We start from the raw sequence: 12,864 nt of genomic DNA, 5'->3' as shown, positions 1-12,864 counted from the left end.
CTCTCTCTCTCTCTCTCTCTCGACAGCCAGTAATTAGCCATGCTGTTGTCCCCCTTCATTTCTTACATTTGACCGCACAAAATTAAGTGCGAGCCACTAGAACAAATTAACATTGCAGGCACTTATGTGGCTTGATCACCTCACATTGCGTCTTAATAAGTCAAAATTAATAGTGTCACAAAATCATAATGGCAGATCAGATTAATTCCAGCTTAGTTTGCTTTGGATAAAAAGTGCCCGTTTAAGATTTTATGTTACAGAATGTCTATATTTTATGTATAATGTATACAGGTGGAGTAATTTATTCCGCCGCTCATGCTAATTAAGTGGTCTCACATACGGCACTCTTCATTGAGGCTCCATTATAGTGATTGCTGCGTGAGACTTGTGGTGGATGCTTATGTAAAAGCTGCTAAATTAATACAGTGGAGACAATGGGTGTGGTTTAACACAATGCTTAGCCACATGCGTTTTTGTGCAGAGAAGGACATCAGGAATTATTCAAGTTAAGCTTATTATTATAAATGTCTACACTGAAGGAGATTTAGCTGTAAAACAGGCTCTTGTATGCTATCTTACCTACCATAAATCAAACACAATTAGGACATTAAATCTAGATTTAAATCTAGGTAGATAGTAAGATTTGGCGAATCCCCTTTAGTATTTTACTTAAAAGTTGTTTAAAGAGATCATTTGTAATTCACATTATGTGTCATATCGTGTACGATATCGTGCCTTATTTATGGTGGATTGTTGAGCAGTATTATAACATTTCTGTCATTTGATTCATTGACTGTACATTATTTCTGTCTCTTTGTATTGATTTATGAAATGTTTAATAGGAGGTGGGCACACAGCAATGGTGATAAGAGACTAGGGAAATAGCGGAGAGACGGAATGCTGGCATTTTGACAATTCCAGATTAGCTTTGTGCTGGAATACATTGCCAGAGGACACCGTGAAAGAGAGCGAGGGAGAGAGAGTGAGGATGTTGTTTGAGGCAGAGATGCTCCACTGTGACTGTGTCACACTAGCCTAGACTGGAACCCACTCAACTGTGCCGATGTCAGTGTGTGGAGAGGGCTGTGTCAGCTTCTTTGTTCAAGATGTGTTGGATTGCCAAAGCAGCCGATTGGATACTCCTTGCATAACAGGAGTGTTTATTAGGTCAATTTGAAATCCAGAAGTATTTTAATATGCGGGTGGTTTGGATGTTCTGGAATGCTCGAAGTGAAACTTAATTTTTACACTTTGTCTTTTTTTTTTTTCTGGAGGTAAGTTTTGTTCTTTTGTGTACTTTTTCAGTCTTGTGATGATGAATTGTAGGAAAATTGTCAAGAAACGTCGAGGTCATATTTCACCTGAAAATCAAACGACGAAAATATTTTTTGCATAAAGATAATAAAAGGTCTTTTAATGGAACATTTTTGCATCTTAATGTTATTGGGTGAAACAAGTCCTGTTCATGAGGTTCATCTGAAAATGTTGAATGCAGTATGATGTTTTATAAACTAAAGGTTGAATATGTATTGTAATTGAATTATTCTTAACTGTGTAGTTCGGTTCACTCTTTGATAAGTCCTTCAAAATAGTGATCACAGACACCAAACACCAGAAAGAAAAAATAAGAAACCAGAAAGTAATAATAGACGGTATTACTTGTATCATTTAAAATATATTAAAAATAAATGAACTCATTCTCTCTTGACTGAAGATGAAATGGCAGACAGCACCTACTTTGGGATAATTTTGTGTGATTTGTTTCTGGGTGGTTTGCTGTGGTGGTTGTTAAAACTCATGGTCTGGTAAGGTTGCTGGTTCAGTCCCTGAAGGGTGCAAAGCTGTAAACCATTGATCAATTGAATGCATCCTTTTTTAATCTTACCCCAAACTTTTGATTGGTAGTGTATCACTGTTTCCACAAACATATTAAGCAGCACAACTGTATTCAACATTGATAATATGGAATTTTTTTTGACCAGCATATTAGAATGATTTCTGAAAGATCATGTGACACTGAAGACTGGAGTAATGATGCTGAAAAATCAGCTTTGCATCAGAGGAATAATAGATTTTAAAATATATGATAACAGAAAACCGTTATTTTAAACGGTAATAATATTTCACAATATTATTGTTATTATTTTAGATCAAATAAGTGCAGCCTTGGTGACCATGAGACTTCTTTCAGAAACGTTTAGAAAATCTTAAATATTTTTGCAGAAATTCTAATATGTGTCAGTCAGCTAAATCATTCAGTTTTACAGAAGGCAGCAGAATTTGCAAACCAATATTTCACACTGGCGCAGGACATTGTGCTGTTCTTGTTGAGTCCTGAAATATTATATTACTTAACAGTTCAGAGGGGCTGCTAAAGAACTAATTAAATTGAGAGAAAGTAATGGATGCCTAAGCTTCAGCTTTCTAAGCATGCAAATTCAGCCGTCTTATTTTTTATAAACAGTAACTTCGAAAAAGGCATATTTTACATCTTTTTTTTTTCTGTGGTATTAAACTTCTCATATGCCACTGTTATTAGTAATATAACTTCTAATGCCAAGTGCCAAATATGACACTTACAAATTAATACAATTTATGAACGCACATAGAAAAGAAAGTAGGTATTTTTTTCTTTTTTTTTTAATTTCTTTTATTTTATTTTAATTAATTTTTTTACACATCTATTTACTAATTTTTTTGACCATCAAGTGTCAGTCTCTCTCAATGCCAACTGGCAGGAAAACATTGTAAATTCTAACAATTTTTTACAGTAGATAAAGTGCCGACAATTCATAAAACTATTTCCACATAAGCTCTTTTTAAAGAGTTGCTATTCTGTGTGACGACAGACTCCTCTCCATCCTGAACTTCAGACTGAGGCTACGTTTACACTAGTGCGTTTTAGTTTTAAAACGCATAACTTTTGCCACGGTTACGCCTGTTGTTTACACTACTCTGGCGTTTTTGACCCTCGAAAACGCGAAATGCGTTTTCGGTTGTGTAGTGTGGACGGAGAACGTTTCTGAAACGCAGTGAAAACGCAAGTGTAGACGAGGATCATTTTCATTTTAAAACGCTGTTTTAAAATGAAAACGCACTAATGTAAAGAGGGCTTGAAACTGTCGACTTGTATTATTGTTCACATCTATTCTGCAAAGTGTCTGAAATTTGCGGTCTTTTACTTGATATTAAATAGCGCTCCATCGTGATAGCTGTAGATACTAAACTTAAAATGAACGCTAATGCGCACTTACCTAAGGCTTGGCGTGCCTAATTGACCCCTCCCCCGTAATGTCAGTTGTTTATAGGCCACATATTAGGCACCCTTTTTTTTTTTTAGGTTTTTAATGTTTATTTTTCAATGTTAATGAAAGTGACACTGGGAGTTAGGGGGAGGGGGGGTTGGCTGTGCTAAGGAAGTTTCTGACGTCAAGCCCCGTACTAGTGCCGCCACTGTGGAGTTGTGAGCAGATAGTTTCTTATTACAAATTCTGAGAAATATCTATTTCTTTGTTATAATTGCAAATTAGGCAGGAATCTGAAATATTTTGATACCTGAGCTATCTGCGGAATGAATGTCACAGAAATTGGTTCACAGTCTCATTTAATTACAGCAAGCTTAACCAGGCCTTTTTATTCACAAATCATTAATGGCCTCATTGGTCCTTCAAAGAGTGGCTGATTATTGGTTTCTGCCAGCTGTGCTCTTATCACGTGAATACAAAAATTCAACCGTTTGGGTGATGTTAGACAGAGATTAAGCATATTATAGGAATATTAAATGTGGCTTATGAAATTCAGACTATTCTTTATGATTTAATGTATACCTTTATTATGTGTTCCTGTAGCAGGTGACATGTTTTAACTTAAAGTAATTCAAATATTTCTTAAAGTGCTCCATTTGAAAGTATGTCATTTCCTGTATTAAATGTTAAGTTAAAAATCCATCATAAAATGTGCTGTCCCTGACTTTCATTTTAGCCTATTGGAGACATGTGGCAGCCAGCCAAAATGTGCCCTTGAAAGCCGCCAACCTAAATACTCAATGTTCGAGTCACAGTAAAGATCATGTTGGCCATTAAATGCTTTTGGAGAATAACACAGAGAACAGTATCTGAATTTCAATGACTGCCTTACAGGATTTTTTTTCTTGCTAGCACATATTACAGGAAATAGTTTGTTTACAAACCTGCATTATTATTGGATATAAAGGATCTCAGAACATTGTTGACAATAGGCTTTAAAATTATGTGAACTAAGCAGTTAAGATCATCATTATGTCTGAAGATTATGTACTCATTATTATGAATATGTAATATATAAATATATCTAATTGACACATAATATTTGATATACAACATATTAATTATATATTAATGTAATATATATGGAATATCAGATTGATAGCTGCAACCTTTGTGTAGTGCAGTATTTGCTTAAAATCATTGAATATGGTAAAAGAGTGCCTCTAAATAAATTAAAAGGTGAAATAACTCTTTAGTTTAGTGAAACTAAAGAGTCTAGTGTGGACAGACGAGACTAGCTAACATTTTGTCCTGACAGGCAGGAAATGGGGTGAAGCTGCTATTAGACCCAGCAGGTTCTGCTTAACACTCATGATGCCCAGTGAATACAGCTGTGCTGTCACCCTCCCCGTGCTGTAACAGTTACTGTTAGAAGAGCTGACAGGCAAGAAGATAATATGTTGTGTTCTGCATGGAATAAGCCCCACCAGTTTGGCAATGTCTGGACCCGAATCATGAAGAGAATGCTTCAACAAAAAATGTAATTAGAGTTTGCATATGATCAAATGATTTGATTAAACACTTGCGACTTTACACCTTATGTGATTGAGCAGTTTTCTGGACACCATGTCCTTTACAGTGCGCTTTTTCAATTGCATAGATTTTAACAGTATTGCAGTTGTCTTAACGACTAGATTAATTAGCAAGCTATGACCATCCTTAGAGTATCAGCTGACAAGTCACAATGTGCATTGTACATCCTGGGTAAACAGTGTAAACTGTCTGTAATCCATTTTGCACTCTTTTTACTACATGGCAGAGATCCAGATATACTCACTCTTACCATCTATCTGTAATGTGACTTTTTACTTGGGTGTGCATGTGAGAGAGAGTTAGGGTTAGGGTGGCATAAAATCTCCATTACTATAAATTAGTTAAATATCGCATGCGATTAATCGTGCAGCCCTACTATAAATTATGAAACTGCATTCAACGCCTCAGCTGTGCACTTACTGTATAGTATGTAATGAAATATGCGGTCATAAGCTTTGTTCCAAAAGCTAGTGCGTTGACTTCGATGGTGGCATCCTAACTAAATGATTTGGAATGACATACAGGGGCAGCAACTCGATTGTGTCACACAAATAGCATTCCTGATGCCTTAGAATTAGACTAAACTGAAGTATTTTTATAGGCTGCACAGTTAAGGTGCCTACATCTTGGAAAGGCCTTCACATTGGGAGTGCCTCTGTAGACCGTTTACTAGGTTTTAGAACCAAACAATAGCATCAAGAAGTGCAAAAGACTGAATGGCCATGTTGATTATTTTACATGGATTGTGCATGCCTATATTTAACTGATGTAATTCTTTGCAATATATATTACATTGCAGTATATGTCTGTTTTAATAATCTATGCATGTCATAGTCCTCAAATGTCAGAAGTACCTGAAGCCCTGTTATGATCTTGACTGAAAAACACTTCCTCGTGTACTGTAGGTGAAATGAAACAGCTTTGTAATCACATGCACCAGAACTTCAAGGTTCTGGTCATCACCTGAGGCACACCCCATTCTAAGGGATGTTATCATGGAGTCGTTCCAATGAGCAAGATGAAACAAATGAGTTGGGTGAACTTCAGCAAAGGATGTCTAAGAAAAGAGACCTTGGCAAAAAGAGTCCCAAGGTCAGTCGTAGCCTACGCAAGAAGATTCAGAAATTCCTCCAGGGATCAGGGGAGTACACTGCCTATGACTCCCAGCGCTCTCCCGTGGAGATAGAGGATGACATGTTCATCTGTGGCATTAAGAGAGACCCCTCTACTCATAAGTGTAGTCTTTCAACTCAACGTAGTTTTGAAAGTCATACCAAAACCTCCAAGAGTACCGTTATTGGGCAGGGGAGGCGTAAAAGTGATGGCAGTATCACAATTCCATCCATCATGGGAATGAAAGGTTTAAAGCCCAAAGACCAAGCAGAAGACAGTGGTTGTGTAGAGGGAAGAGGTGCCATGGATAATAAACCAAGCCAAAGTAGGTACAGTGACAAGGACAAGAAAAGAGAAGGAGGGTCAAGCACCATAGTGGAACACATTTTGAAGGAGCTGCAGGGGATTAGTAAAATCCAAGAGGAGATATCAGATTTAAGACAATACCTGACGTCTGTAAGTGGCTCAGTAGATGAGGTGTCTTGCTGTGTAGATGCTGTACTGTTGGAAATTGAGGAGCTGTATTCAGTTGGTGCTGTAGGGAATCAGTCACCTCAAAGAGTTGTGGCTCATCAAAGAAACCCAGGTAGGGAGAATGCCGTTGCTCTCCCACAAAGTAGAAATAATAGCCCAGTAATAAAGCATAGAGAATTGGAGAAGAATGAAGGTAGACCTCTAACGGCCAGACCGAACATGTCAGGGTGGGATGTGGAAACGGATTACCGAGATGTACCAAGAAGAACCAAGTTACACAATCCCAAGACTTCTGACAACTTGGATGCACCCTGTTCCAGATTTAAGAAGTCCAGCTACTGTCATCTTTATGGGCAAGAGTTTACAAGCACTAGTTCCTTATCCTCAGGTCACAGTTCTAAGAGTAGAGATCAAGAAGGAAGTTATTATTCTAGGGAGACTGACCAAGAGAACAGTGGTTGGAGACGTTCAGAAATGCAGTTGAGCATGAGTGGAGAAGGAGGATGGAGTGGAGACACTGGATGGAGTGAGGAGGATTACTGCTCCTGCCAGAACAGCGTAGACGAATTGGAAACTGTTGGACGCCCAGATACATGGTACAGGTATAATGGTGGCGAAACCAATCATTCATCACGTAGCAGCTCTGAACACCTATCTCTACTGTTTGGAAACCATAATGACTTCCCATCTAGTTCATCCAGTGTTGTAGATTGGAGGCATCCTAAGAATCAAATTGTCAATGACACTGGCTGTGACTGCACATCAAATTGTGTGTACTCCCGTAGTTCTGGATACCACACCATGGACGCATATGCCGATGAATCGTGTTGCGGGCCATCCCGAAGCCTTAGTTGTTCAACTGTTGGAATGACAGACTATGATGATGGTTGCCAAAATCTACACTCCTCTTGCGAGCATTGCCTCTGTGATATGGATTCTGAGAAAGACTGGCCTGAAGGGGTTTGCCCAGATGTGTCTGAGGATCAGTATGACCCAGATTACTCTGAAAATACGGACACTGAAGAGTCGCAGCCACCTAATCTAGGCTATGATGTTGTAAAGATAAGTAAAGCCATGCTGACCTTCCATTCCACTCTAAGGGGAGCCTTGACAGCGCTTTATACACCTGAACCGCAGTGTCCCAAGTCCCAAGTAATCCCAAGTACCTACAAATCCAATGACCTTGAGGAGGATAGCACCACATTTGGTGAATCAAATGTAGAGACTGTTGTACCTATTGATGGCGCAACTTCAGATGTGTCTCCTCAAAAAGGCATCGAAGCCTCTTTTCATGGGAAGGAATTGCAGGAATTACATACTCCAACTGAATACTATGCAGCAGACCACTCAGATACTGTAGAGGAACCTCTAACAGATCAGAAGCTTTCCAATCTGCAGTGTATTCCAGAGCTTAGCCCAAAACATGTGGATCTGAGTTCAGGGATTGTTGATTCTTGTGCTCAACAAATGGCATTTGGCTCAGGTAATATGGAAATAAGTCCAGAGGGCACCAATTCAGGAACACTAGAGACAGATGTTAATGCAAAACAGGCGGAGCATAGTCTTGACAATGAACAGTGGTTGGAGACGTTCGGAAATGCAGTTGAGCGTGAGTGGAGAAGGAGGATGGAGTGGAGACACTGGATGGAGTGAGGAGGATTACTGCTCCTGCCAGAACAGCGTAGACGAATTGGAAACTGTTGGACGCCCAGATACATGGTACAGGTATAATGGTGGCGAAACCAATCATTCATCACGTAGCAGCTCTGAACACCTATCTCTACTGTTTGGAAACCATAATGACTTCCCATCTAGTTCATCCAGTGTTGTAGATTGGAGGCATCCTAAGAATCAAATTGTCAATGACACTGGCTGTGACTGCACATCAAATTGTGTGTACTCCCGTAGTTCTGGATACCACACCATGGACGCATATGCCGATGAATCGTGTTGCGGGCCATCCCGAAGCCTTAGTTGTTCAACTGTTGGAATGACAGACTATGATGATGGTTGCCAAAATCTACACTCCTCTTGCGAGCATTGCCTCTGTGATATGGATTCTGAGAAAGACTGGCCTGAAGGGGTTTGCCCAGATGTGTCTGAGGATCAGTATGACCCAGATTACTCTGAAAATACGGACACTGAAGAGTCGCAGCCACCTAATCTAGGCTATGATGTTGTAAAGATAAGTAAAGCCATGCTGACCTTCCATTCCACTCTAAGGGGAGCCTTGACAGCGCTTTATACACCTGAACCGCAGTGTCCCAAGTCCCAAGTAATCCCAAGTACCTACAAATCCAATGACCTTGAGGAGGATAGCACCACATTTGGTGAATCAAATGTAGAGACTGTTGTACCTATTGATGGCGCAACTTCAGATGTGTCTCCTCAAAAAGGCATCGAAGCCTCTTTTCATGGGAAGGAATTGCAGGAATTACATACTCCAACTGAATACTATGCAGCAGACCACTCAGATACTGTAGAGGAACCTCTAACAGATCAGAAGCTTTCCAATCTGCAGTGTATTCCAGAGCTTAGCCCAAAACATGTGGATCTGAGTTCAGGGATTGTTGATTCTTGTGCTCAACAAATGGCATTTGGCTCAGGTAATATGGAAATAAGTCCAGAGGGCACCAATTCAGGAACACTAGAGACAGATGTTAATGCAAAACAGGCGGAGCATAGTCTTGACAATGAACCTGCCCTTGAAGACCCTCACCACCAGAAGTGCCTTGCCAATATTCAACGTGTGCTCAAAGAGAAGAGACATCGGCATAGATTATCCAGGATTGCCAATGCCTCAAAGGACACTTTCTCTGAAGAGGAATTTAAACGAGGTACAAAAAAAAAAATGTTAAAAATTGTCTTTGTTTTTGGTTAGTTATAAATGTAAGCTGAACAAACATTTCTTACTTCTGTGAATCTTTGCTCATTTAATACTGTTTATCAATTGTTCTTTTCTATTTTCTTTATTATCCTGCTCTGTCTTACAGAGGGAAGCAGGGAAGATGATCAGGTTGTGATTATGTTTTGGTCAATTCTCAGTCGTTTTTTAATTTTTTTTAAATTAACGCCAGTTTTTCTTTGTCTTTCATCCAAAGTTTATTTGAATGCATTATTTTTTGGACCACATGGACCGCCTGCTACTTGCGATACGTTTGCTGTATCTTCGGTCAAATACAGAAGACTTCTGACGTTAACACTCAATGTTTTGTCTTTTAATGGTTACATGTGTTGTTTGGTTCTGTTTTGTTTTGCTTTAATGTGATTTGCCATCTTTTTAAATGATTAATAATTTGAAATGCTGGTCTTCGTCTTGCTACATTATTGCTTTTAAAAGCAGTTGAAACATACCGCATGCCCTTGGGGAACTCCAGCTATCCAGCTGTAGTTTCATTTATCTGAGGAAGAATGCTCATGCCATTTTGTAAAACAAAAATGGTTCACCTCAGATGGAAAACACAGGGACAGTTTGCTGAATGTTTGTCGGGGTTTCACTCATTTCTGTCATCAAGTCATTTGGGTGTGTTCATGTAATTGTCCTGATAGTTGATAACAAACTTTAGGGGTTTAACCCCAATTAGCTGACCATTTTTACTGTGCATTACAAGAGTGTGTGTGTACTTTCAAAAGTTAATTTCTATTTTCCCCTTTCATTGATTTTGCTCTGATCTCATGAGTTGCATGTCAGTCATTTGGATCAGATTTTTAAGCATTTCCATCAAGGACTTCATCTTCAATATAAAGTCATTTTGGTTGTCTTGTTTTGGTTTGCTTTCTCAGACCTTTTGGTGAAACTAAACCAATCATGTGTCCTCTGCATTTAGCTTAGGTTTTGCTCAAGTTTTATTACTTCGCTTGCACACATTGATTGATCTAAACTGTGTTCTTGATGCCATAGGGCAAAGAAAATGGAGATAATTCAAGACATGCTTGGATTAAAGCTGGGTAAGTTTCTCTTTCAGCATTATTGATGGTTGATATTAAGAGGAGTTGCATTATTAATGCAGTATTTTACTTTTTCTCTTTTTTTGTTATGGAAGTATTTATGAAAATACAGAATTATTTATGAGAAGTTAGTGACATTATATTAACGTGTTCATTGCCTGTGTATTAATTATTAAGCGTGGAAAATACTCCTTTACAAAGTGTTGATATCCACAGAAATGGGAGTGGAATATTTGGAATTGACAGTATGCCAGACCTGCGCAAGAAAAAAGCTATTCCTCTGGTTAGCGATGTGGTAAGTACTCTTTCCATGTGGCCTCACCTTAAATTAAAATCAAGAAAAGCTATATATATATTTCTGTTATAATTCTCAACATGGTATTTTTCTCCAAAAGGAACAGCATCAATCCAAATCTTGCTGAAATATTACTTGTTCAGTCGTATAACATGAAATAAAGACAATATTAATTTGCCAAATCTAGTTCAGACAAAAACTTCAGAATATGAGCAATTTTAGGTTTCATAAATGATAAATGACAACCTTTATAAATTTAAGTTCAGACAGATATGAAGTGAAGTAAAATCAACTCTGATCTCTCTCCTCCCCATGAAAAATGTACAATTAAACCTCTACAACTCTTTTGAATGCATTCATTCTGCATGGTCAGGCTATGGTAAGTTTTCAGAATAACCCATATGACTGAACCTTCTTTTTTGTGTACATCAAGATAATACTGCATCCACAGGATCAGTATTGCTGTAATAGTTTGCAAATACACAGCTAGAAAACATGACAATGCAAAAGTAGGATGTTACAAAGAAATTGTAATTGTTAAAATATATATGGAAAACGGTATTTAAAACTTTACTTCTGCTAATATCATAAACACTATATTATGATATGTAATATGATTCTGGTATTACAATAAAACATTTATTTTATACTCAATGAATGTATTTGCAAACCATTTCAACCTTAATTGATATACTGTACAAGCAAGCTAGCAAAAAATGGTTCTTTTCATTGGTTTACTTTTTTTAGTTTACTTACTTTTCCTCCGACATGCATCAACATGTTTGGGCCATTACTTTCAAAAGGCTGCTTTAAAGAAGGGTGTTTTAGATGCTTCCGTTCATACCTAGGCTTACCAGTAATGGTTTGGTTTCTTCATTAACCCCTTGTTCCTTTACTGCACAGACATTGGTTTCCCCGTTGATTTCTGGGACTCCCATAGTCACCACCTCTAGTTTTGAAGTTCTAGGTTGTTGCTCTCTTGCTTAGATGTTTATTTTTGACATCTGGATTCCACTTGGTTTCTGACCTCTGTTTCTATGCGATTTTATGTTGTTTTGCACTAACATCTGTTCTTTGTATGATAGTCTCTGGTCCAAGCCAGGAAGGCTGGCATTGCATCTGCGATGGCCTCACGCTCCTCCATAAAAGATGAGGAACTGGTTAGTTGAACTTTGTTTCTGACCATATTAAATAAATATTTTCGAAATAAATGTTTGTTCACTTTTATTCCCAACTCTTTCACTTCTACAGAAGAACCATGTGTATAAAAAAACGCTACAAGCTTTAATCTACCCCATTTCTTGTACAACACCTCACAACTTTGAGGTGTGGACCGCCACAACGCCCACCTACTGTTACGAGTGTGAGGGGCTTCTTTGGGGCATCGCTCGGCAGGGCATGCGCTGCACGGAGTGCGGGGTCAAATGTCACGAGAAGTGTCAGGAGCTGCTGAATGCAGACTGCCTGCAGCGTAAGTATGAGCACCTGTGCTATGTCTGAATCAATAGACTTGCTTGACAGCTTCCTACCTTCATCTACTGCCCGAGAAGGCCACATTTGTAGGGTTTCGGACACAGCCTGGGTTACTGGTGCTTTCAATGAAAGTCTCCTTTGTTTTGGTAGGACAGAAGCTCACTCTATTTTTTTTTTTTACATTCCTCTCTATATTTGACATCTGCCCTGTTGAACTCATTTACCCAAATGGACTTCCTTCAGTGACATCTCCCTTGTTGACAGGTCCATTAGCCAAAATTAAGTAAATGATTTAGAGGTGATGCTCACCGTAAAATAATCATCACACACATATATTTTGTAAGACAGGGTGTTTATTGGATGTATGAGCTTGCCATAGTTTTGATACAGAGGAGTTTTTGCAAATAGGACATGGAGGACATTACATTCAAGTGCTTTAATTGTAGAATTTCATTATAAAGTAATTAAAACAATTACATGAGTAATTGATTTAATGAATGAATTTTTTTTATCTTTTGATTGATATATATTTCAATCATGACAACTCTCAGAAGATTTTAGCATGGTGATGGATATTACAATGTTAATGTATTTGGTCTTGGCGGAATAGATCTGCTACGCTGCTGCTGAATTGTTGCTGCTGTTGGTTATTGCTGTAGTTGTAGATTATTGCTGCTGCTGCAAGCAAGTACAGGAACTTGCTACTGCCAATGCATATGGTGA

At 38.4% G+C, this 12,864-nt stretch overlaps 1 protein-coding gene across 1 annotated transcript in view; it reads left to right on the top strand.

Annotated features, from left to right (window-relative positions):
- The window catches only part of LOC107688005 (protein unc-13 homolog B-like), a 100,877-nt gene that overhangs the window by 57,002 nt on the left and 31,011 nt on the right, over nucleotides 1-12,864 (top strand). The window contains exons 12-16 of the mRNA XM_016485548.1: nucleotides 10,327-10,373; nucleotides 10,590-10,668; nucleotides 11,042-11,047; nucleotides 11,754-11,828; nucleotides 11,920-12,139. Coding sequence (XP_016341034.1) covers nucleotides 10,327-10,373; nucleotides 10,590-10,668; nucleotides 11,042-11,047; nucleotides 11,754-11,828; nucleotides 11,920-12,139 — 427 coding nt within the window. The remainder of the gene's footprint in view (nucleotides 1-10,326; nucleotides 10,374-10,589; nucleotides 10,669-11,041; nucleotides 11,048-11,753; nucleotides 11,829-11,919; nucleotides 12,140-12,864) is intronic.

This window comes from Sinocyclocheilus anshuiensis, unplaced genomic scaffold (assembly GCF_001515605.1).
Source record: "Sinocyclocheilus anshuiensis isolate Anshui unplaced genomic scaffold, SAMN03320099.WGS_v1.1 scaffold205, whole genome shotgun sequence".
NCBI classification, from domain to species: Eukaryota; Metazoa; Chordata; class Actinopteri; order Cypriniformes; family Cyprinidae; genus Sinocyclocheilus; species Sinocyclocheilus anshuiensis.
Note: the sequence above shows the minus strand (reverse complement) of the source record. Positions and strands in the feature narration are given on the sequence as shown.